This window comes from Phoxinus phoxinus (genome assembly GCF_949152265.1).
Source record: "Phoxinus phoxinus genome assembly, chromosome: 2".
Classification (NCBI taxonomy): Eukaryota; Metazoa; Chordata; class Actinopteri; order Cypriniformes; family Leuciscidae; genus Phoxinus; species Phoxinus phoxinus.
In genome coordinates, this window is record NC_136877.1 from 28,941,240 (window position 1) to 28,968,468 (window position 27,229).

A 27,229-nucleotide genomic window follows, 5' to 3' on the forward strand; every position below is an offset into this window, starting at 1 on the left:
ACGCGCCGAAAGCAGCGAAGAGTTGTAGTCCACAAAGTGCTCTCACACAAAGTCTACCCGTATCAAACTTCTACCCGCTAAATTGTAGCATTCTTCACACGAAAGATTATATAAAAAATTCACAGACAACATATGTTCACATTCATGACACAATTCGAACGGGACCAGAAAATAATTATTTTCTCCCATTCACTTGCATTGACGGTTTTTCAACTTTGAGGTCCACCGGGGTTTTACGGAGGGGGCGGGACTTACCAGCTCTATAGGCCGCCTCCAGCAGAAGACAACTACGCTTTAAGTGCAAGGCAACTACGCTCATTTCGTATCGTTGTCGCGCCCGCGCGCTGCGCGCCTCACAAGTGTTCAGTCGACGGACAGCGAGTGGGTCTGTGTACAGGGAAATTACGATGCCGCAGATGTGCTGTTCCTGGCTGTGGACAAACAACATCTTTGAATACGCTGCGAAAGATTCAGTCGTCAGGGAAAAATGGATGCACTTTATTTTTTGCGGACGTCTCAGTCACGGCAGTGTTAGTTTAAGCGTTTGTTCTATACATTTGAAGGATGACTGTTTTGAGAACAAATCCCAAAATTATGCTGGCTTTGCCAGAAAACTGTTGCTCAAAGATAAGTCCGTGCCTACTATTCTGGGCTCAACAACGACGACGCAAACTGTAAGTAATGTATTTAAAACTTTAAACAACTTTTTAAATACGCTGAATCCGCAAATGTTCTGGCTGGGGGCGTTAATAATTGATGCATAGGCAGTGACGTTAGCCAATCATAGCAGTGAGCGTTAACACTGAACTCTTAAAGGGGACACACCCCCAAAACAGACTGTTTGAATCAGAGGATGAGAAACAGGGTGGGAAAAGGTCATATCACTACATTTTTAAAGTTTTTTGTAAAAAAAAACTATAGTAATACTATAATTGCACCTAAGGGAACATAATAATAAAATAAAAAAACCCATGTCATGACCCCTTTAATGTTTCAAATGACATAATTTGGAAGCGGATAATTTCTTCACAAACAGCTCATTATGACTCAAAATGTTAGAATGCTGCACCTACAGTCGATAGTGTGAAAAAGATCAGCGCAACGCAGACCACTGCATTGACAGCGTGAAACATTGCCAGGGCTCAGCGGAAGACAGAGAATGCCGGTCCAGCGCTGATGGAGGAATTAAATGCGAAAATAAAAGACAGTTTGACATCTTTTTTTCTCCCATCTGTGAATTAATTTTTTTATCATTTGCTCTGAGATGAAGCAAATATATTTGTGCGGCAATTTCTCGCACTATAAAAGCTAACCTTGCGGGAAATGGTGTAAATTATGTGCAATCCCCTCATTCCCGCACTGAAATGCATTACATTTGGCTGACGCATTTTTACATTAATACATTATGTTGTCAATAAATTACCTTTATCGGTAAGTTTTGGCCACTGCCTGAAATCATCAACCCAATTTTCCGTTTTAAATTTTATTTCATCAGACATTTTCTTTCATGAGCAGGATCCGCTTTCATTGAAATGTCATTAGAGGGTATTCTTCACCACACTTCGCAGGCACGCAGTAATGGCGGCAGAGTTCGCGGCGGATTTGTGTATATTCCGCGCGCGAGGAGAGATTCGCGCTCGCGCATTATATTAATGTATTTTCGCGCTACAATAATGCGCTCTCGACATTTTACAGGAAAATAACGCCATAAACTACTGTTAGATACACGGGTTATTTAGGGACACCTAGCTCCTCCTTAGCTCTGAAGCTCCGTGGCTATAATGAACAGGCTGCGATGTCAAGATTGCAATGCTGGAATATGTTGGTTGGTGTGTGAGTGAGAGAGAGGCGCGAGCGCGATCGACTGCTTCTACTACAGTAGCATACACCGTAGGCACCGCATCAGCTACCAGTCTCACTCGGGTTTTAAATCCCATTTTATAACTCATGAGATCTCCAACAGTGAGTCCTTCTCAGTGAAATAGGCGCTGCAAATGACCGAAGTCTTGGATACCGAAGCAACACTGAAGTCAGCGCGTTTGGTCCGAACAAAGTTGACCCAGGCACGGAACACAGTGGACTCTGTGACCGGTTTTAACTGTGTTTTTGCACCCAGCCCAAAACGCAGTAATTCACCATCGTGAAAATACGCCTGCGTATACCTAACTACCTACCTAACTTAAATAACTAAATAAATAAATACATGTCCTAATCACTAATTCTCTCGCTCTATCACTCATACAATTATCAACACAGCTCACAACTCAGCTCCTACATTTTTCTCAGCGACCTGGGGAGACGTATCCCTCTTATGACGTCAAGCGATTCGTTTGGGGGGAGGAGCAGTTTTAAGTGAGTACTGAAAATAACGACCTTTTCATCTTATATTCTGCCTTTCATCAAGGCCTTTTGCAGCGCAAGCGCCGATCTGAACGGTGTCTAACATGCCGTCTTTCTGTGCAAAAGCTGGTGTAAGCATAGCAGGACAGAGTCGTGCCCTCTGTCAGCGCAGATCGCCAAGCTGCCCGGTCTTCCGCAACGTGATGCCATCGGTCAGGGTTGATGTTAAAGACATTCATGTCCCGCTTGACGACATCCTTAAAGCGGAGCTTGGGTCGGCCACGAGGCCGGTGTCCCACAGCTAACTCCCCATGGAAGATGGACTTTGGGAGACGTTCATCTGGCATACGACGTACATGGCCGATCCATCTGAGACGCCTCTTCCGTAACGCGGTGTACATGTCACTGCTGTTAGTGAGCTTCAGCACGGTGGTGTTCGGAACCCGATCCTGCCATGACAGGCCAAGGATCTGTCGCAGGCCGGAAGTGAAAAGCATTAAGCTTGTGCTCCTGCCGCCGGTATGTAGGCCACGTTTCGCTTCCATATAGCAGAACGGATAGAACACAGGACTCATATACGCGCACCTTTACTTTGAGAGAAAGGTGGCTGTTGTTCCAGACGCCAGACTGAAGCCGCCCAAAGGTTGTTGAGGCACGACCGATCCTGGTATTTAGTTCAGCATCAAGGCTGTTGTTTGCTGTCAAGGTTGAGCCGAGATAGATGAATTTCTCAACAACCGACAGCACTGTGCCGACAACCGACAGCATTTTGTGGTAATCATAATTACAAATTTAACCTGACATACACACTTCTTAAGCATGATGTGATTCTATTACAGCTCTCTCTCTCTATGATGACACAAATGTGTATAATGACATGGGTATTACAAGTAAACATGGTTTATGAGGACACTTCCTGTACTAAAGTGTTTTTTTTATTTTTGTGTGATGTTTTGTGTAATGGATAGGTTTAGGGGTATGGTTAGTGTAAGGGGTTAAAGTTAAAATATACAGTTTGTACAGTATAAAAAACATTACGCCTGTGGAAGCATCTACCAGATATCCTCGCTATCCTTCAAAATCTCTCTCTCTCTCTCTCTCTCTCTCTCTCTCTCTCTCTCTCTCTCTCTCATTAACCATTTCAGTCGTATCTGACTTTTGGAGATTCTTTGGCAATCTCTTGCCTTGCTATATGCAAGAGACTGTCCATGAATATTCTTGGTAATGATTTTTCTGGTGTAGTTGCAAGGTCTATTCACAATCCTCCCCATTACATGGCTCACACACTCACATCTCAGCATCTCCAATTCACCAATACTGCATGTTTTTGAATTGTGGGAGAAACCAGAGCACCCGGAAGAAACCCACACAGACTATTAAAAATATTACCTCTGCATACATGGAACACAACAATTCCATGCCTATAAATGCATGCAAAGATAGCAAATGAGAAAGACTTTTAATACTGGGCCTGTCATATGTTTCAGGTGAAGTGGAAAGCCCCTGCTGGTTACATCTCACTGGCTGTCAGAGCGCAGATTGAATTCAGGGCGATGAGTTTTATTTTTGGCATGGAAAAGGGGTAGGTCACCATGTCCTGTTGCTCTGTTCTACTAATCTTCCCCCACCACACTCGCACAGAGTTGGACCCAGCAGACGCACACTTAATTGTACAGAAGCAATACTTGCACAGGTAAAAAAAAAAAAAATACAGTTTAGCTTTCATTAACAGTGTGTCTGTGATCTGTAAGTGGTTGTCTTGTGCATGCTCTGTGAGAGACGTTAGGCCTCAGCTCATTGTGCTACTTTATCAACAGTGTCAAAGTGCATGCTTTAAAGCCATCGAAAGCTGCTTTGGTCATTTAAGATCTTTGTTTGGCATTTAAAATATGACTGGCCAGTGTGTGGCATTTGTGCACCTTATTTGTATTTCAGAGTACTTATTAACTGATATTAATTTCACGTCTGTCTGTTCATATCTTTTGCAGATCAGCATCATCTCTTTCTTCTGGCCTCACTGTAAGTCTCATGAATGCTTATAGCACGATCAAAAACACTGCAATAGTATGTGTTACAATACACAATAGTGAACAGTACAACGAGTTAGCATCAAGTCTTTCGATTGTTAATAGAACAGAGGTGTTGTGCTAAAATAGCCTTAATCTAACAGGCATGTCTCAGGTCTTCAGCACTCAGACATCTCACACATGTCTAAGGAAAGGCAGGGAATTAGATCATGAGATTAAAATGTTTATCAACCAGATACACAGTAATACAAGATAAAACAAAACCTATAATTATCTTATGTATTATAAGAGAACTATCAAATGCATTTTAATGAAAGTAGTTAGTGTAATTTCCACCTCTGTGCGAAGTTGTGTGAGAATTGTGAGTTGTTGTGTGAGAATTGAGGCTGGGGTCGTGTTTATCTTATTGTGGTTCCAGGATGTGCAGTCTTTCAGTGGGCAAAAATAAAACGTAGAGCAGCTCAAGATCACATTTCAGGGATACTGTCACACAGGAACTAGAATACACACAGATACTAAAGTAACCCAGATACAGAGGGACTCACAGACTGTAAGTACATGCAAGAATATTACAATATTTACCAGACTTTTGGGATTTTCTGTATAATGGTGAATTTGAATTTAATAAATTCTGTCATATGTAAGGGTCATGTATGTTAACCTATTAACAGAGGACACATACTTCCCTGAAAAAAAACAAAAAACAAAAAAAAAAACGTTCAAGGTAAACAAAATCACAGTATTTTGACACGCCTGTACACTGCAGGATGTCTAAATGTGAATATACATGGAAATACATTCTACAACTTACTATGTATATTATATATGTATGTATGGAATTGAAGAGATATTTTCAACTGTATGGATGAACAAAGAGACAAAACACTCACCTGAAAATTGACAAATTTTATTTGTGACAAATACACCTTACACTGCACAGAAGTTTGGTTGTTTGGTTTACATGTGTTGACTATGTAAGGCTGTACTTAAGAGGTAAGAATATTACTCACTTATATGGAGACAATATTCTAAAAGAAAATCATGAGAGAGGAAAGAAAATGAATTGAGAGCAGGACATCGAGAGTAAGAATGCTCAGAATGAAAACGCTATTTAAACTAAAAGAAAATTTGCTTCAGCTATAAAGAAATCATCCAACATTTAGACAAAGTGTGTGTGTGTGTGTGTGTGTGTGTGTGTGTGTGTGTGTGTGTGTGTGTGTGTGTGTGTGTATATATACTTATGAGAATTTACTTTCTGTAAATTATTTTTGTTTTCACAAAAATCCTTATTTTTAAGGAAGAGGTGTTGAATCCTGTTCCTTAAAGGATAATTCCGGTATTTAACACCTTGAGTCTATATTGTAGTTTGTTTTGGATGAACAAGAGTGGTGGACAACATTTTTTTGACAATGGTTCCTCTCTCGAGTTTTTGACTATAAAAGAATTGGCCATGGACCCATTTAACATTGGAGTCAATGGGCATGTCCGAAAATGTCATTAAAACAACCTTTAACATTAGTTTTCAAAACTCTGCAACTCACCGAGTGATTAGTGATGTTAGTTGATGTTCCAGAAACAAAAAGTGTTGCGAAATACAGTTTCTGTCGTGTTTTATTCGTCATTTTGTAAAATCCCATTGAATTCTGTTGAAGGACTGAGTGCTCATTAATATAAATGCGCTACCGGAAACAGAAAGGGGAATGTTTACATTTGGTCGATGTAGTCTTTTTGCTCGCTTCCGTTTCTCATAAGGCTAGCGAGCAGAGCAACTGTTGAATATTGAATATTGAAAGACGTGACCACTGACCAGTGCAATATGAAGTTGAACTCGACTGTGACCGTGAGTGTCCCGCGAGACATAAACATCGGTTATCGCCATCAAGTGGTCGGGAGTGTGCTAACGCTTCAGATTCAAATATTGAGCGGAAGTTACACGGTTGTGAAGTGTCTGAAAAAATAGTTCCACTATAGCAAAATAAACGGATTGGAATCATATATTGTGACGATATATTGTTTATAATCATCAATGAACACCACTAACCACTCTGTGAGTTTAACAGTTTTGTAAACGAACATTATTGGCTGTTTTAATGACATTTTCGGACATGCCCATTGACTCCAATGTTAAATGGGTCCATGGCCAATTCTATTATAGTCAAAAACTCGAGAGAGGAACCATTGTCAAAAAAATGTTGTCCACCACTCTTGTTCATCCAAAACAAACTACAATATAGACTCAAGGTGTTAAATACCGGAATTATCCTTTAAGGTCTACCAGCAGAGTTTAGCTCTAGCCTTAATTAAACACACATGAACCAGCTAATCAAAGTCTTCAGGATCACTAACTTTCAGGCAGGAAGTTGGAACTTGAAAATAAATTTGTGGCTCTCCAGGAGCTGGATTGAACACCCCTGGTTTAAAGTTTGACACATTAATGTGATGTTATTGTAACTAACATCCACATTGTAACTGTCAATTGTGATTAAAACCGCATCCTTGTTTCCAAATATGTTTTGGAAACATATTGAGAAACAATCATTTATGTCACTTTTACACAATTATATGAGTTTCTTCATCAGTAAAATCATTCAAAGTGATTGTGGCTTTGATTGTCACTTTGATTTTACTTCAAATGTAAGGCAGCAATTAAAATTTAAAAGTTTTTAAATTTAGTGGGTTTAATTTTTTTTGTTTTTTAACAGTGCAATAACTGAAGGACAGTGATCACATCAGCATCCTGTCTTCAGACATCTTTGTGTCCAGCAGCCAGCTAAAGAGAGATAGAGAGAGGTCAGTTATTTTGTCTTAACCACACACACACACACACACACACACACACACACACACACACACACACACACACACACACACACACACACACACACACACACACACACACACACACACACACACACACACACACACACACACACACACACACACACACACACACACGAGTGAAAAGTAAACCCTGCAAGTAACCCTCAAGTAAACAAGTAAAGTTTGGACATACAATAGGCCTCAAATGCATAACACTGTTATTTAAGTTATCTACACCTTTAAAACAAAATTGTGTAGGGCTTATTTTGAAACAATTTTCACTTAGAAATTGAAATTAAGCCAAAATGGAATCCAGACATTTGAATTCTTTAAGTATATATATTAAGCATGACGATTGAGTGAAATTCACAATATGAAGAAAAACAGAGATCAAGTTTAAAACCAAAGTTAGCATTCAGTATGAATTTGAGTTTTTTTTTTAAAATACTAGTATTTGTGGCTTGTTTTCAATGCAGGTGTTGAAATGCTGATGGCTTTAAGTTATGGTAGTCAGTCTAGTCTGCTTCCACAGCAGTACCCTCCCCCTCTACTGCCAAAACCAGGGCGAGACAATGCCCGTCTGCAGAAACTCCTGAAGAAAAGTGTCAAAAAGAAAGTCAGCTCTTCGTCTCAGACACCCATCCCATTCCGGTCAAACCTGTCACCAGTAAATGAGGCTAGCCCTGACCTGGAGCACAGTGACCACTCCACGCCTCCAAGGACTCCTGAAACCCCTCTCTTTAGCAGGACCCTCGAGTCTCGATATTCCTCCAGCAGCCCTTTCTGCCTTCGCTCCCCCTCCCCATACTTTTACCCCACCAACAGCTCACACTACAGTTCCACGCCGACCCTGTCTGCACAGTCGTACTCTTACCCAGCCCGATCGCTGGAGCACCAGATAGCACCTTTATACACATGCTCATCAATCCTTTTTGACGATGACTCAGAGCAGGCCACAGACGCAGACCCAGATTCATCCTTTGAGATAGCCTTCAGTCAAACACTTCAGTCCAGTTCCTCAAGAGTAAGGGTGCCGCATGGCACATTCGGCGAACAACAGACCTATCAAGCCTCAGTGCAAATACAAACCCCCCATTTGGCTCCAGTTCGACCTCCCGCTCCAAATTTGACATCAGCCTGTGCACCGGGTTCCCAGACACAACCATCAATCTCTCAGGTTCCAGTGAGCCAATCCAATGTGGAAGGATATAAAAATGTTGCACCTGCACTCATTACTCACCCCTCTCTCACAAATAGTCACGTCATGAAAACAGCTGGGGCACAAGTCACGACTTCCACAATGGAGAAATTTGCTGCTTTTCCACAAACAACGATTTATACTCCAAAAACTTCATTTTATAAGATATCAAATCCCCCTATTCAAGACTCCTGGGCTTGTGGTTCTGCTTTACAGGGAGAAGCATCATCTATTGCAAAAAATCCAGTGATAGATGTTAAAAAAAATTCAGGGACAAGGTATCAATTTCAAACGCCACCTTGTCAGATAAATACACATGTAAGCTCAGTAAGACCTGTTTTTGAAGCTTCTGCAGATAACCAACCCTTGTTTGCATTCAACTCTACATTATCCTCCACAATGGAGGCACGAGTCTCTACAGAAAACCATCAGGGACCCATACCTCAAAATCAATGGCTTCAACCTCCCTCACTGATTAGTGTAAAAGCTCAGAGTGCAGCAGCTAATCATGATGATGGCCTTAAAAAAATTGCTGTGGATAAAATAACAAATTCCATTCCAAATGGTGTGGTGTTTGCCACAGGACTCAAACCATTAATTTCCCATGCCTATTCTGAGGAATGCTTGACACCAAAGATTTCTAAATGTGAAGTTTCCTTATCTAAGACCCCTACCGGGGCAAGTAAGTCAAGCTCTAGAGCATGTGAGGTGCTTACATCTCCAGTTATACAGGAGTATCCAATGACTAAAACTGAAACTTCAGAAACCTGTATAATGACACCAGCCAAGTCTGTTCCAACAGATGCAAGTCAGGAAACATCCATGCCTGCACCTTCCCGAAACTACCAAACACCCAGTACTCCTGTTTACTGGTCACCAAGACCACCAGCACGGTTTGTGGGCAGCCAGAAGCCATTGCAAAATGATATTAACGTCTCAAAACGAAAGTCAACATACTATGGTTTGACACCTGCTGAATATATTGCTTATGGTGGAATCAAGATGAATTCATATGGTGATCTATCTCTGTCTAAGCCTGAAGTACCAGAAGATATTGAAAACATGACATATGAGAATTGCATGCCCAAAACTCCAACCAAGACATCTCAAAAAAGGCTTAGCATTATATGTGATGTCAATGCAGAGAAATCCTTAGCAGATTTAGAGGCTTTAAAAACTTCAGTGGCTGCACTGCCCTTGCAAACCGCAATGACAAACCAAGCAAGTAATACGGTACTAGTAACTGACAAAACTGAAATCGAAACCATCAATAATCCCACTTCAGAAATAGCAGATCAAAGTTTAAAGGAGCGAGAGACAATCCCTGGAGTACAACCAAGGCCTCTAGCTTTAAATCCTGAAGACGCAATGTACCAAGGGCTTCAAATTACACCTTTAAGAATGATTATAAACCCCACTGCTGTAGCAGAGGCTCCTAGACAACTAAATTCAGGATCTACAGACATCCTCACCCCTCATTTTGCAGCAGAGGGGAAAAAAATGCCAACTTGCCCTTTTCCCCAGGTGCAATCAAATATTCAGAACTCAAATATAACCGGATTGTTAACAAAAAAATTCTTGTCAGTTCAAAATATGCCACTGCAAACAGTGCAGTCAGAGACTGCACACAGATTTACATATCCAAAAGAAAGTTTTAATCCTGCATCAGTGAAAATGATGCAGTCACACGTCTCTGCAAATCAAGAGCAGAAAACCTTGCCATGTTTATCCAAAAGTTCTTTAGGAACTTACTCGGCTGTCTGTGATTCTTCTACTGCCATCATTACAGGCAATCAACTCCACAATATCATAAACACCAACAATGAAGGTTTCACTGTAAATAAAATCACAACAAACTTAACCAATATCACAGACTCCAGAATGCCATCTGCAGACACCAAAAGTTACATTAAAGTCCCTCCTGATATTAAAGGTGCAGCCCTCTTAAAGCCAGAGGAAACCAAATCTACAGCTCGATCAAGGTTAGGTTCATCTATCTTTACAGACTCAAAGACAGAAATAACTAGACATGAAGACTCAGATAAGTCTTGTGCAGCCAATCCTGTAGTTTTGACCAAATCAGACATATTTAATCATCCAAGCCCCCCTAAAACAGATATATTTAATACTAAAAGTCCCTCTAAAACAGAGGCATCTCAACTTGCAAATACATTCAAATCAGATGCATCTGAATCAGGAGCAAATAAAAGTGAAGTTTTATTAAACCCAAATTCAGCGCCTCCCTCCTTGAAATCCAAAGATAAAAACACTGAAGAAACCAAAGGTCAGCAGAAGCAGAAACATGACAGCAATGTGAAATCTATTTCAAGCCCTCCAAACAAAAGAAATGCATCATCCAAAATCCCCTCAGATGGACAGGTATTTCCACCTGCACCTTACTCTGAGGCTCTAGTCACGCATTTGGCAATGGATAAATCTTCTAAACAAGACAATGGCAATGAAGACTTAATACCCATCAGTGGTGTTACAAAAGACCCATTGATAAATTTGGAATCAGACTTACAGGTCTCCAATAAAACCAAAACTGATTCCAAAGCTGCATTTGAAGTTAAAATTGAATCTAAATCAAACAATTCAACAACATTAAAAAGAAATTCAATCAAACCATCAGATAACGTACCCCAGGACACCAAATTGAATATAGATAGTGTGCAGTCCAAATCCATCAAATCCGACTCTCAAAAGGCTTTACCGTGTTCAATTGTCAAGACTTTTTGCAAAGCTCCAAGTGTAGAAAATAGTCTTGCTGCCATGCTTCTCAAGGCCGCCAAATCTCTACCACTCTCTTCATCTGAGAAAAGCTGTGTTAAATCCCAGACAGAAGCCAAAATATCTAATATGGATGTAAAGGCACAACATATAACTACTCAGGACTCAAAAATTGATCTCACCACAGTTCAAGTATTAAAGTCTGATACCTCAAAACCTCAAAAGTGTTTAAAAGGTTCATTAGCCACTGAACAACAAAATGAGGCTGTTGCCACTGAGGATGGCAAGTTTAGAAAAGAGACTCTCTCTGAACCCACACCAGATGATCAGAAGAGACTTAATGAACCTAAGAGTGCTCAAAAACCCAAAGGCCTGAAGGCCAAGCTCAGTGGCTGGACAAGGCTGAAAAAGCACATGGTTGTTGAACCTGATGCCCCCAGTTTTCCAGAGCCTGATGCAGAGCAAAATGCTCAGAAAGCAGATATAAAAATGAGTGGTAAATGCAACTCTGCAAGGGACAAAGAACAGTCATCGGGTGGACAGGATGTGGTCAAAAAGAAAGATGAGCCCAAGGTAACAAACATGTGGGATGCTGTACTTTTTCATATGTTTGCCACAAAGGAGAACATTATGAAGCAGATACATAGCAACAAAACCGAGGAAGAGCGGAAAAACATAGAGAAGGATGGCCAGTTGGTCCCATCCTTCGTCCACCGTCTGCCCATCCTTCTCTACAGCCCGCGCTTCGATGCCCGGAAGCTGAAGGAGGCAGCTGCGAAACCTCTCAACAAAATAGCTACAACCTTTGAAAGAGGGCTGCTGAATCGCAAACAGAAAGGTGAAGAGCCAAAAGACTTTAACAGAACAGCTAAAGGATTTGGTACATCTACAGAAATAATGGCAGATGTTTGATTGAATTTCAAATGTACAGTGTAAAGTTGATTTCATCTACAAAATGATCCAATTTTGTAGTATTGTAGTGCTGTAAATGCAATTTCCTTTTTCTTCATGAAATCAACGACGAGACAAACAAACTATACACTGCACTTTGCTTTGAGCAGTGCAGTAAGGGGCTGGTCAGCAGAAATTGAGGCCTAGTCATTTCTGCATTGATAGAGCAACTGATAGGTGCAGCTGTTCGGGATATGAAGGAAGGCGAGTGAGGAAGTGAGCAAGGGCTGAAAACGTAATGAGAATGATCAAAAAAGGAAAGTGGCTCAGAGAGCAATGTGGATGGATCCTGGGTTTAAGTTCGCTCAAGCTGGGTGGTGCGAGCAGGTGTGTTCTGAATAGAGAGTTTCAGAATGTGACGTCCTGAGCCCTGCTCAGAATAAGATATGACATAATGGCAGTGCTGTTCCTTTCGAAAAGGTCAGAGGGAAATTGGAAAGGTATAACTAGAACATGAAGGAAAGACATTTGAAATAAAAAAAAATAATCTTAATATGTTGATCATGAAATAAGACCCTAAAACTAGTTGCAGATGTGTTTACTTTTACTTTTCTTTTAAGTTAAAACCATTTGAGTTTTGGATGTTTTCTTACTGACACATTTCTAGTGAAATGTCGCAAGTGATTACGGTACATGCTTATGGATTAATTTGTAGTTCAGTGCCAAAAACAATCATTAGACTGATAGGTGAGACAGCAGGCATGTGACATTTACTGAATACTACCCAGAGCTTCAAGGAAGAAGACACTTTATAAGATGATAATTTTGGCAGCCCTTGTACTTCAGGGATCTCTGTTGCAAAAAGAAGAGAACTGGCTACATATAGGCCTATCCTATAAACACTACAAATGGAACCATCACATATATTGTCATGTTTTATAACAGTGTACAATAAACTATTACATACTACAATAAACACTCTTTAACAATTAATCATCATACCTACACACACTCTACCCTGTAGCCTACACACAGAAGTTATTTTAATATTAGTGTGTTTGTTTCTGTAGACAATCAGCGGTACTCAATCAAGCGAATGTACAGCACATTATCATACTTTAGTTACCGGTACTCTAGTAAAGCATGAATATGTATGGGTAGTAATAATCATGCTGAATTTATATTTTGTTATTTTGAATAAAAAATGTGAATAAAGAAAGTTAATTTCTTACTTGATCCTTAGTTTGTGTCATTTTCAAGGAAGACCTTCTCGTACTTCCCATGCCCACTCACAACAAATTTGTACCTTTTTCCAGACGATCCCTGTAAAGGTAAAGATCAAATTACAACCTTTAAACTTATAAAACCAAGTGAAGGGGACTTAAGTACTACTAAATCTAAAATAACACTTTACAAAGGCAAGATAATGAGCCTGTGCTCAGAACAGCCAAACTCAAATGATGATTATAAGAACTGATGCTGATTGTTGTTTATGGGTTGTTTTTGAACAATGAACCTAACTTTAACCTAACAGCAGTTTAGAAGAAGGTTTCTGTATAGGGTTGATCATGGTTTAGTGTCACAAGGAGTTTTGATGTACCTTTGCGCATGGTTTATCCTGTGACAAGTTGTCTCCCAGTTTCTCCCACACAGATTTTATGTTACGCACCTCACCAGCCTTTACATCCTGACACTAACACACACAAAGAAAGATAATAAATACCATAGTAGTTAGGATTACATTTTTTTTTCTTTTTCTTTTTTCTTTTTGTACCATGGTTCAGGCCTAAACCACTAGATGGCATCATCATTGAACAACAGGCTATTCAGGGACCTCTCTCATCACATGACCTGCCACAGCATGAACTTTAACCATACAAAATCTTTTGTATTTTCTACATTATATCCAGAAAACACATATACATACACAGCAGCAGTCCAAAGACAAAACATCACAAAAACAAAGCAAACATCAGATATTTTAAAATTGCTGGCGTCTTCTAAAACTCTTCCACAATAGTTGATTGTCATTGGACTTTAACCCAGTGGACCCCATTGACATTTTGAAAGAGTGAGAACCCACCTAAATCCACCCACTCATAGAGAAAAGGAGAGATAGGAATTGTTTACCTTATTGAAAAAGATGAGAAGAACAGCAGACACAAGAAAAAGTGGAAAGAAGAGAACTAAAGTTGAAGAAAAAGAACATGGAGGATACAAAAGATTTAGAAGGAAATTAACTATTAGTAGGATTCAGGAAAGAGACTGCAATTAAAATTCAGAGACCCATACAAACTTACAGCTGCTTTGGAGGAGGGGCTCTTGGTGTTGACATCAGAGTTTCCTTTCACCCATTGGTTAATTAGATCCGTCACGCCCACATTCATTCCCTCTGTATCCTGAATCAGAGTAACATGTCATAATTTATGCTTTCATTTACTCACTGAGTTTTTAATGTCAAACCTACGGTGGCCGAGAGAGCTAAATGTGCTGCAACTGAAGGAAACGTGGAATTACACAGTGGGCTTCTATATTTTAATCAGTAGCTTACCATCACTTTTTTTTTTGCGTACTGGCACTTCTCATAGAAAATTCAAATTCTGTCATTATTTACTCTCATATTGTTGTTCTAAACCTATATGACAGTCTTTTGTGGAAAACTAATACAAAATATAGTTTTGTCCATACAATGACAGTCAGAGAGGTCTAAAACAACACTGAACCCTGGTGACTTTCATTGTATGGTGAGAAAGAAAGAAAGAAAGAAAGAAAGAAAGAAAGAAAGAAAGAAAGAAAGAAAGAAAGAAAGAAAGAAAGAAAGAAAGAAAGAAAGAAAGAAAAACAGACATTATTGGGTGAGAAAACGATGACAGAATTTCCATTTTTTGGGTGAACTATTTAACAGACAAATAATTTATTGATAAACATGACCATATGAACCTTAGAGGACACAGCCCTTGCAGAATTCTGATTCCAGGCTTCCCCCGCCTCAAACAGGGTCTTCCGAGCAGATACAGGCTCTGGTGATGTTGGGACATCCATTAGCTTGACTACGTTCCCCTCTTTATAGCACTCCTGCACACGCACAAACACACACACACACTATGACTGAAAAATATTATGCAATCTGATTCACAGCAGAGACTATGTTATAAAACACCTGCGTAACTCTCAGCAACAAAAGCATAGTAACACCTGGATCCATTATACACACATTTGCCATGGGGCTTTTACACACTTCCTGACAGTTAGGTGGCAGGAAAACAGAGAACAGGCTGAGAACACAATAGTTTGAGTCAGTATGACTACTAGAAGAGGTGCCTGGGCATGCAGGGTGTCCGAATGCACCCCAGCAGTGAGATCAGAGTGGTAAACATCAGAGCAGGTCTACGTAAGCACTGGTAAGAGCTGCATGTGTAAGGAAATTAATGTAAAAGCAGCAGAATACCTGTGCAGCTGTGTTTACAGGAATATACGCAAAAAAGCCTAACTATGAAATTGACATTATACAAGCACATGTGAAGGTAATTCACCTCAATGGCATGGTTGTACTGCTCCAATCTGCCATCTAACTTTGAGATGATCGTGGGAGGCTGTGTCTTCTTTATGCTGTTCCTGTTTTCACAAACAGATGACATACTGTATTACCTAAAGTTCCACTGTTTTCCAAGAAACAGATCATCTCAGAACAAGCAGTGACATGAAGAGGACCATGACTCATAAAGTAGTGTAAGATACAAACAAAAGCACTGTGAAGTATATTTTTATACTTCATGCCAAGACAAAACAATGTGGCAAAGAGTAGCGGGGCTTTTGAGATACATGTAAAAAAAAACAAAAAAAAAACACACACTACACAATCCTTTATCATTTCCTGTTTAGTGAATAGGAGAAAGATACAGAGAGAGAAACGTGTCGTGTCATGTCATGTCTGCCTGAAAGGTGAACCATGTTTCAAACAGCTGTTCATTCATGAATGAATCATTCATGTGTCATGTTTAGAGAAAACAGAAAATACTGATGAGCCCATGATGTCATACCACAGCACAGAAAAGCAATCATGCCCCTTCTGCTTCTCACACTCCATACTATGAGGGGAATTAATATTTTTATTTTTTTTATTTTTTATACAAAATCTACAATACAAACCTATCTAATAAATCACTTGTATGATATCCATTGATCTCAATCTGTATGTGTGTTTCTGAAGTCTACTTACTTTTTTTTAATGGAGCGGTTTAGAGACTCAGTCCTCTCAGTAATCTGTAGATTACACAGTAAAGCAAGATTTATTTGTAAATGGATTAAAAAAAAATTATATGGCAATATTGTGTGTAATGTTTCCAAGCAAAAGGGAAAACATAGTGCAACTTAATTGGGTAACAGATAATGGTTGCAAAAAGTAAAGTCATACTCTGTCAAGATTTTGAGCCAATACTGAAAAGCAGTTCAACCGATTGATGTTGTAAGCAGATTTATTTCATAATTTCATTGCTGGAGGCTTTGTTGACCCTGTAAATCCCGATATCTGTATTTTTTGACCCTGTAAATAGCTCTAGTTGGTTGCACTTTCTTTCTTCCATAAAAAGGTTCAGGGTTGCCCAACAGTACAGGATACATTCGTTCACAAAATGTCTTCCTGCCACCCATTTCCTGTGTTTTTATGTGCCTGTGCTTTTAAGAACTGATCTGTTGCCTTTAAAATAAGTCGTACACATGGTCATGGATATATTTGGGGCATTGAGGTCATCATAAATGTTCATACATAAAAAAAAAAATGGTACACTCACTAAATGCTAAACTTTATCAGGATCAGAGGTGGGTAGAGTATCCAAAAACTGTACTCAAGTAAAAGTACAAGTACTTCTAGAAATATTTACTCAAAGTAAAAGTAAAAGTAACAATCTTAATAGTTACTTGAGTAAGAGTAAAAAAGTATCCAATGAGAAAACTACTCAAGTAGTTAGTTACTTGTTACTTCGGATCATAGGCCGATATATAAGACATATATATATATATATATATAAAACATGATATTATTTAGATATTTTTTATTTAAATGACTATTGTTATCATAATTAGTATCCAATGAGAAAAGTATCCAATGAGAAAACTAGTCAAGCTAGTTAGTTACTTCGGATCATAGGCCGATATATAAGATATATATATATATATATATATATATATATATATATATATATATATATATATAAAACATGATATTATTTAAAAAAAAATTTTTTATTTAAATGACTATTATTATCATAATTAGATAGGCTATCTTTGCCACAAAAACAGAAGAGACAAGCATTATTTCTGCCATCTGTAGCCCGAAAATCATTGCCTGTCCTTTGGTTTGTATAATAGTAACTTATACAACTACAGTTGGATTATTAGACAATGTCGAAATATAGTGTATCTGCAGAGTTTTGCATTTAAAGGCATGTTAAGGGAAACATTGACACAGAGAAGAAAGAGTTCAAACTCTTCACATGTGCTCGCGCTGACCGCTACTGAACATCTGAACACAAACGACGATCAAACGCACATCGACGGATCTTCTTCTGTCTGTTCTCCAAAATGTGATCAAATGTATATTTCTGCAAGCATGTTTAAACTGGTCAACAGTGTCTAAGGCAGGCAAAGGCATTCGTTTTCAAGTTGAGTTCGCACGCGACTGCGCAATACACACACATTACCGCGGGATGGCGGGTGTTCATTTCATGTGTGGACAATGGTAGCTTATTTATTGTATAAAGTAATGTATATATCCAAAAAAAAATGTAATGTCATACTTTGAAGTAGTGCCATAATATCGTAATAATCTGTTTGGTTGTAAAATGTATTACCTGAATGAAATTAAATCGAATATCGTCCTGTGGAACGATATTCGTTCCACGGGATATATCGTCCTCAGCATACGAAGATAATAGAGATCTTCATCGCTGGCAAAAATTATGCATTTGCAGATTTGCTTTCACTTGACTGTAGTAGGTCCACAGCCACTTCATCCAACGCTCTTGATGTTCTTAAATCTTCCTGTTACGACTCCGAGTCGAGTGTGAATTGAAAGCGCTTCAGACGATTCAGTGCGTGCAGGAAACTGAACAGATCATACAAACTGATTCGCGAACCGATTTAGACAGATCTGCCCACTTGTTTGATGAAGTCTTTGAACAGAATCGACTCAAAAGAGTGATTCATTTGTGAATTGAGCATCGCTCATGCCCAGAAAAAAGATACAGCGCGCTTGGAATAAACTACGCATTTAACAACACGTATTGCATTAAAATAAAGTAACGAGAGGAACGTCGCTCAACGTAACGAAGTAAAAGTCCCGTTTTTTTATTAGAAATGTACTCGAGTAAAAGTAAAAAGTACCCACATTTAAATCTACTCTTAAAAGTACAATTTTCCCCCAAAAATACTCAAGTAAATGTAACGAAGTAAATTTCGTTACTACCCACCTCTGATCAGGATACATTTTTTTTTCCAGAACATTGTAAAAGATGGAAGGGAATATGATTGTGGACATAAACGGAACAAATGCAAAGCAATTATAACCACAGCTTTATAAAGCAAGTGTAAAGTGCACAGTACTAGCAGACACACACAAACCCTCTAACGATTCGATACTATCATGCACATGCACATAGTAGGCTAAGCAACTCACCGAGCTTGTACCTTCTGATTGCCACTCCTCACCCTCAGCCTGAAACCAGCAAGCAAAGACAGCACACACATACAAAGCACCTCAGCAATGTAAAGCAGATGCTTCATGTTCTGTCATCTTTATCCCTCAACCCACACAGAACCACACACAGCACATGGAAGATGTCAAAGTCACGAAAAAAGCACATGGAAGATACCAGATATAAGTACAGAGTGAAAACACCACTGAGTACAATGTTTTGTAGTATGTCATGTTTTATATCAGGCAGAGGACCTACCATTATCAAACCATTATCTGTTATTCATAAAGGTGATTTGAGCCATTTCTGCACTGCTAACACCACCAAATTGTATAGCAAAAACGACAACTGTATAACAAAAACGACAACTGTATAATTGTATGACAAACCAATAAACCAATTTTTTATTCCCTTTACAAACATGGTTTCTTCATCAAGGTATTTCCTCATAAAAGGTCCCTACAGGTTTTTCAGGTTTATTATCATTTGAGACATTTGTCCCCACATGAAGACACAAACAAGATCACCCAGTCTCTGCAGAGTGTCCAATCTTGTTCACAGTGGGTCTGTGAATTACAGCAGAATTTAGCTCCAACCAACCTGACTAGAAGTTTCTAATAATCCTGAAGTCTCTTTCAAATAAAGTAAGTTCACTTAGTGCCCATATTTGCATCGTATTTTCAGGCATGCAAGAATAACAAAAACTGCAGGAAAAACTCACATTTAAATCAAATATTTCAAAAGAAAATTCTGACACGAACTGTCTCATACAATTTAGTTTCTTATGCTCAAACAGCATTTAAAACGTATATTTCCAGTTGGTCAATAGTGAGCCTACGTTCTGACCAAGCAGCAACCTCCCTCTCTCTCTCTTGAAACCTACACGGAAGTGAGTTAAACTGCAATTCATCAACTGGCCGCTTGAGGCTGGTGTCAAAAGTGAGTCAAGTCTGCATCTCCCCCATGTTAAAATGCCCAACTTTACAGCAGAAAAAAACATGTTTACAGCCTGGTACTCGAAGTGGTTTTGGTCTATACAGTTAATTTTTCCCTGCATGACAACTATGAGGGGGGTGAATTTTTTTAATAACTCATCCGTTTAAATTATATTTAGCGTTAAATTTCTGCATAATTAAGGGTGTGTTCACTTGAGTGACAGGTGGGTTGCCGCTGATGTCAATGCTAGCCGTTTGTCTGCTGTTAGCCATCACTTCACCTCAGCAAATTTTAGCTGCTGAACTTGCCATCTCTGCAGTGTTTGCTTTTTTTCGGGATTATTTCATACAATTTAATACACCCATTATTACTTCACCCACACCTTTGGATTCCGTCGTTGTTGTCGAGTATCGTTCTAGAGAGAACAACCAGCGCTGTATTTCAGTAGTTTTCCTCTGTGAACATCCACTAATGATGTCTAACAATTTCGTTGCTTTTTGGAGTTTTCAGATTTAAAAACGTCAATAGATACAAAGGCTTGTTCTGCTCTCACGGAACAGATAGATTATAATATGCTTATGTACCATCAGATGAAATCCTGCAGGTGTCTGTGCTTTCATGTCCATGCAATAAATGCACATCCTTGAATGAGCGCGGATTTCTTGCGCATTTACTTGAACTTCATAGGTAATATACGTAATATATCTATGGTTTAACCCATTTGAGAGGCGGCCAAAATCAGAATTTAAAATGGACTGAATAAGCTCTCTACGAACTTGACGGGATGCCGCGCTGACGGACCATAGACTGTAAAAAATGAGTGACTGACACATAAATCACTGTCACACACTCTCTCAGAGTAATAAGTTACTGGATAATACATTTTCAACAAGCAGAATAGTACAGAATCACGATACACAGTCTCACTTGTAGCCATGTCTTTTACCTAATGATGTTTTATTAACTAAGTTAGGGAGGAGCACGTTCAGATAATTAAACCTAATTAGACTCGAGTGGACCACACCCTGTTAATCAACCCAATCAATGAGGTATATATACTGCAAACTTACCTCCGTTCGTTGACAGTTTAACAGCATCCCTCCACCACCCCATCTCCTCACTTCTAAATATTCTTACAACAACGGGGGAGTACTTTGGGTACGGGCAAAATTTCCGAGCTCGGAGCCCTCCCCCGGACAGCACGCCAAATACGCATAATCTTTACTCTGTTTAATTGATGTAAGGGTGAACTCGTGAATTATAATATTTCGAAGGGCAAAACCAGGAACTTTTAATTGGCTTTACATCATCAACTGTCACTTTAGTGCGAGGCCCTGTGCAGTCGCAGACTTGGTACTGTCAGTAGCATATAGCATTAGCTCCCAAGCCTGAGCTAACTCGATCACGTCGAGCTAGGTGAGCGTGGTTTCAGATAGCCAGGCTCCTCAGCTCCACCCACGCCCCGCCTCTTTGCCCATTTTTGTTATCCGGGAGTGACGCGAGGTGACACGAGGTCAAGATGGTGACGGCCGGCTCCGCCCACTTTAGGCTTCAAAAATGCTCTTCAGAAACCTACGGGTGACGTCACGGACACAATGTCCATATTTTTTTACAGTCTATGGTTCTGACGTACAACCCAGAAGCGCTGCGCTATTACACTATGTGAAATGAATAGTTGAATAAAAATATTCTCGTCGCTTGATAAACTTATGGTTGAGCCACTGTAGTCACTTGGACTATATTTTAAACATTGTCTTTACTAAACTTTCTGGGCTGGCAAGTTTCAATAACAATAGAAGCCTATGGAGGAGTGAGACAGCTCTCAGATTTAATACAAAATATCTTAATTTGAGTTTAGAAGATGAACAAAAGTCGTACGGGGTTGGAACATGAGGGTGAGTAATTACTGACAGAATTTAAATTTTTGGGTGAACTAACCCTTTAAAAGGCGGATTTAGGCATATTGCGTGTTTTTCCCATTTATAATAATCTGAGTGAAACATCTTGTTATATGTACTTTGTCCTGAAGACCCTGATTCGCTGATTCAGGTGTGTTTAAAGTTTTTTCAAATAGCAATACACTAAAAGTGGAAATTGAGGCTCACTCACTGAAACCATTCACTCGTGTACCGAATCTTCAGACCAAGTCTGCGAAACTACAAGCACATTATACACTTTACACTCAGTTTGCTATTGTAAAACAAACTTTTTGCAAAACTCTAAACACAGTTCAATTCCATAACTGTAAAATTCATCAGTTGTGCATACATACTGTTTATACAGTGTATTTGTGCTCATACATGTGACAAACTCCTGTAACTCCACTGCACACTGAACAAGCAAAATACACAATATAGTAGCGTTTTACATTTTTAACATCTGTATGCAGTTTGGGGTGTATGTGGCTGATCATTTGATGTTTGTGTGTTACTACGCAAAAACACAATTTTTGGAAGAGTTAAAATAGTTTTGAATGAAGTGTTTGCTTTTGCAAGAGATGTCTGATGTTTTGCATGTTGATTGTGTGGTTTTGTGTGTAGAAAGAAATTAAGCGTGGTTGAGCAATTAGAAAAAACCTGTAATAAGGGTGCAAGCTAAACTCTGAAGGACAGCCCAAACTCAGACCAACACCCGCAAAAAAGCATTAATGTATACATCATTGACACTCTATAAAACAAATCATTCCAGATGTTTTCATTTGTTTTGCAGGTCAACATTGTAATTTAGATAATGATGCCAGGTCATCAGCAATTAAAAACGGTGTTAATTTGAATACTGTTTAACAAGCATGTGAGCTCATATCTGTGACAAATCTTTAATTATAATGTCATTTTGAGGTGTGAGGTGTCTGGTGGTGATGATGGCATACCATGTAGGAGGGGCTCCTGGGGCTGAGAGGACTGAAAGGCTCCTCTGGATCTCCGCTGGATATACTCAACCTCTTTAACTTCTCCATCACATCTCTCCTCTTCCTCTCTCTCTCCTCCTCTCTCATCATCCTCTGCACCTCCTCATGAGTCTGATCCTCTGTTTCTCTGTGCTGCTGGTTCTCTTCACTGTTATTCACAAACATTTCCTCCGACACACTAAATACAACAAGATTGAGAAAGGGGAATGATTCATGAAAAAAGTATTCTACCACAAATGCCTTTTTTTTTTACCTTTCTGGACTGCTGAGAGCTGTTGAATCGACTGTGTCCATGTTACTCTGTATCTTCACTTCTCTGAGTAAGATTAAAAGCGCTGAACTCAGGAAGGACATTAGTTCTAGGGAAGTTGTGAAACTTGTGATTTTATCATGTCATTTCTCAACACAGGTCCATCTCTATTGCTGCCCAATCATTGGCACACTGTTCTCAAACTGTTCTTCTGCATAGCTATGTCTCCATATAGCATGTCAGATGATTTTTCATAACAGTCACGGGAGTGCCTTATTTCTTTAAAATTGTGCTTGACAGGATTAAATGAACAAGCTCATCGCAAAATGTAATTTAGAGCTCAATTTAAAAATGAATAAAGTTAATTTCAAGTTGACACCCTCATGTAAACTGACTCTCAACCACTCAATGAGCAATAGTTAGCTTAAGTGGCTATTTGCATAAACACACCCACAATGTTAAGACTGTCTTGACCTTTTACAGTCTATGGTCTTGACTTAAAGTTCTGACAGTTCTGAAAAAATTAGATGACTAACTTATAAGACTTGTCTAAGCATTTTATGTTAGCAGTCCTAGATATTTGTTTCCATCCTGGTATATCTACAACAGTAAATACTTATAATGAATAAACTTTAAAAGCTTTGAGCCGAGAATATTTTAAAATGCCTTTTATAGCTTATTTACACAATAGCAGCCTTTAACACAAGCATATTAATTTTCTTCATTTAAAGCTTTAGCTTTGAAAGCTGAAGAAGTGCTACATAACAAGAATGACCTATAAATACATTCATGTGTTTGAAGCTCTGAAAATAATGGCAGTCTTTTACAAACTGAGCTGTATTGTTGTGAAGTGTGTGCCTGTCTACGCCTGTACCTGTCATTTATTCTCCTCCCCTCTTGCCCATTTGTGCTGTACTGTCTCCCATTCTGTTGGAGGAGGACTGTGGAGGTGTAGGATATCTTCATCTCTACCTTTTTTTCTCTCTGTGAAAAAAAAAAAAGATTCATAAGTTTGTATGTTCGCTGCATGAAATACTTACAGTAGGCACCTTTGAAAGACTGATTTTGATGCATGACTGAGTTTAGGTTAAATGCCTTCTTAAATATTGTACCTTCTCATCCATATTACAGCTCTGATTTAGTTTTTTCCAGAAAGATGATTCATGACCTTTCATCCTTCTCGGATCCTCCTCCTCTGCACACCACCGTCTGATCTCTCCCTCCTCCCTCTCTGCTGCCTTAATATTAGCCCTTCTTTCCTGCTCTCTGGCACCCCAGTCTTCATCATCACCATCCTCATCCAGGTTATGCTGATTTGAAAGGGGGGGTCGAGTCTGTATAAATGGGGTGCTGTCATACACATTTAAATCATGCAGTTTACTGTGTTGAGCAGAGCTGGAACAGAGCTGGAGTTTTGAGGGACAAGAGCCGTTGAGATGTGCTTTTCCATCTTTATGTTCCATTTGTTCCTCTTTGCGCCTGCTCAGAAGTGTCCAATCACTGAAGCCTTCGTCCTCTTCCAAAGAAGATGGAGGAGAGTTTGAAACCACATCATTCTGACCCCTAACAAACAGTGAAACACTTTCAGAATAGCCTCTCACTACAAGAACTAGTCTACTTACAACAGTTGAGTCTGTTAGAATAGAATAGAATAGAATAGAATAGAATAGAATAGAATAGAATAGAATAGAATAGAATAGAATAAAAGACTCTGTAACTGAATCAAAAGAACAGGTGTGGTCTTGTCACATATACACATACAAACTCACAAACAGATTAACACAACACAATGAGTAAGACAGAGAAAGTTGGCTTGAGCCACAATCTGGGGGTTGGGATTCCATGGAAACAAAACAAATACACACAACTCAGTTTTTTTTAAGTATTTGATGAAGACTGGAGTATGCTTTTAGGTTTTTGAAACTAACTGGTTGTCCAGAGTCTGTGCAGTTGCTTGAGAAGCCTCAGTAGAGGTACTGGCTCTTGCACGCCGTCGTCGTTCTCTCTCAATTTCTTCTGCATCCTCCAGACTGCGCTGAACAGTGATCCTGTATACACAAAAACAATTGTTATCATTGAAACTGTCACTGTTGTTGTTGTTTATATTTACTTATATTTGTGATTGATGTTGATTTATAAATTGTATTTTCTGATCAGTATTTATTTTATGCATATATTATTGTTTTGGTATCTTGTGGTGTAAAAAAAAAAGTTTTTTTGCCGTTTTGTTGTTTGTTGATGTACTGTTAATTGTAATCTTGTTATGTTTTTATTTTTATGTTGTAATTGTGTTACATTTGATCTAAGGACACCCTTGAAAACGAGATGATGCATCTCAAGGGGTTAATCCTTCTAATAATATTAATAATTATAATTAAATGGACATTATTACTAATAAACGGAGCAATTCCAATAGGGTCCTCACACCATCGGTGCTCGGGCCATAAAAATTAAGATAACTAAATCAAGAATGCTGCATTTGTTTTGTGCATGAAGGTAAACAGAAGCTGGTATGCATATATCTTCGGAACAAGCACATCATCATTACTATGACAATGATAGGGGTCATCTGACAGAAGGTAGGGTCAGAGGTGGACAGGAAGTAAGTTAAACATGGTCAGGAAGTGCAGTGTTCACACTGACAGGAAATGGCTCACTGGCTTCCTTTATGGGGGCTGACATTACAGGAACTAAACAAAACAACGGGAACAACACCTTTTACTAAATATTTACAATAATGTGCAGAGGTGGGTGATTGCCAGACAGTTTCCACAATCACCCATTAAATCACAAGTTTGACTAAAGTCTCTTCTGCTATATACATTACACACACCTCTGGGAACTTATGCACTGATTGATATTATTGTCTTTAGCCTGTCCTAAATAAGCAACTAAGGTGTTCTCGTTGCAACTGTATTTATTTTAACTCTGTTTATCTACTGTGCTTATCAAACAAACATTCTGAAATGTCCTTCTCCAAGTAAAAAGTAGTTCAGTAAATCTTAATTCCATGATCATGTTCACATGGACACAAGGAAGAAGAAAAGCACATACATCTCTAGACTGTTATGGTTAAAAACAGAGTAGTTAGTCAAACTGTTCAACTACTCACATTCTGCTTAAAAATTTTAATCTGTTACAAAACATATCATACTGAGTGAGTAAATGAACATAGCACGCATTAAAGCAGAGTATAGCCTAAACCTATAACATCAACAATAACTGGACTATTTCCTTTGTTTAATAAACCCAGTGTGAGTGGCTGGGTGGTAAAACAGCTCAAATTTTCCGGCACAGTTTAGAGGATCTCCAGGTCCTTAGGGCAAAGTGGGAGGGGGCCGCTCTGTATCGCAGATCCAGCAGATTTAGAGAAGGGGGTGATCTGATGATGTCACCACTTTCAGGAAAATTCCAGTAATAAAAGAAGCTATTGAACCCTGTCATTGCCATTCCATATGATGTCATGAATTGACTCACCATGTGCCGTGTGAACAGCAGCCATATGGGACAGCTTTGGGACAGATTTTACTCTACAGACACCTCCTCAAGGACAGACACGTTATCATTTCATGACATCACTCAAAACTATGTAACAACACAATAATCTACCATCAAAACACCTGGAAAACCCTGATGATTTGGGTCTCACTATATCTGCATCCATGGATTCTTTGACTATAACATTTGAAATACAGAGAGACTGCAAAACAAACGACAATCATTTTAACCCTTCCCCCTAAACACCCTGAAAAACTGATAAACAGCAGAAGAATTCATGCTCTGTGTTTCCCCTCTTGACCCCCGTCCTGCCTGATAAACTGTCCTAATGACAGTCTGGTGCTACCCAGCACTTCTAGATAAAACAGATCATTACTGTCAGCATGATACGAGTTTAAAAGTCATCATTTAGGTTATTTAAAGTCAAGATTCATAAACAAGATTGAATGAACTGCAGCATATACTTCAATTGGAGGCAAAAAATGGTATGTCTCTGCAGATCAAAGACTACACCTCTGTCCAAATGGCCAGCCACATAAACACACACACACACACACACACACACACACACACACACACACACACACACACACACACACACACACACACACACACACACACACACACACACACACACACACACACACACACACACACACACACACACACACACACACACGAAGTACATCTCACCTCTTGAGGTTATCTAATCCCTTTTTGCTGGAATGTCTTCGCAGGATTGAGCTGGACATGTTTCTGTGTTTCACTGACTGAATACGATATCTGACTGGTTTTCTGATTCTCTCTCCTTTCCTGTGAGTCCCCTAAAGGGTGTGAATGCTCCCCCTCTTTCACTGAGCAGGATTTAGTCAATCTCTCTCTCTCTCTCTCTGTTCCACTCACTCCCTTCCTCTGACTCTCTCCATGTGTTTTTCATTC

The 27,229-nt window shown here is 39.2% G+C and overlaps 2 protein-coding genes across 4 annotated transcripts; one reads left to right on the forward strand and one right to left on the reverse strand.

The window, feature by feature from the left end:
* The first annotated feature begins 3,898 nt into the window (after positions 1-3,898).
* Positions 3,899-13,237, forward strand: LOC306985768 (uncharacterized protein). 2 transcript variants are annotated; one of them, XM_079588402.1, is made up of 5 exons: positions 3,899-4,033; positions 4,329-4,359; positions 4,786-4,917; positions 7,070-7,157; positions 7,664-13,237. In XM_079588402.1, exon 5 carries the CDS (start codon positions 7,672-7,674, stop codon positions 12,025-12,027), a length of 4,356 nt encoding a protein of 1,451 aa, XP_079444528.1. In that variant the 5' UTR covers positions 3,899-4,033; positions 4,329-4,359; positions 4,786-4,917; positions 7,070-7,157; positions 7,664-7,671; the 3' UTR covers positions 12,028-13,237. The 2 variants fall into 2 exon arrangements, with proteins under 2 accessions (XP_079444528.1, XP_079444527.1); XM_079588401.1 differs by lacking the exon at positions 4,786-4,917.
* On the reverse strand, positions 7,006-27,229 carry lsp1b (lymphocyte specific protein 1 b). 2 transcript variants are annotated; one of them, XM_079588425.1, is made up of 13 exons: positions 26,984-27,229; positions 24,721-24,840; positions 23,905-24,355; positions 23,667-23,776; positions 22,504-22,720; positions 18,680-18,718; positions 16,226-16,269; positions 15,540-15,621; positions 14,947-15,081; positions 14,307-14,405; positions 13,607-13,699; positions 13,239-13,329; positions 7,006-7,137 (listed from the first exon to the last, which is right to left on the reverse strand). In XM_079588425.1, exons 1-12 carry the CDS (start codon positions 27,040-27,042, stop codon positions 13,246-13,248), a joined length of 1,533 nt encoding a protein of 510 aa, XP_079444551.1. In that variant the 5' UTR covers positions 27,043-27,229; the 3' UTR covers positions 7,006-7,137; positions 13,239-13,245. The 2 variants fall into 2 exon arrangements, with proteins under 2 accessions (XP_079444551.1, XP_079444552.1); XM_079588426.1 differs by lacking the exon at positions 18,680-18,718 and having other exon boundaries at positions 26,984-27,218.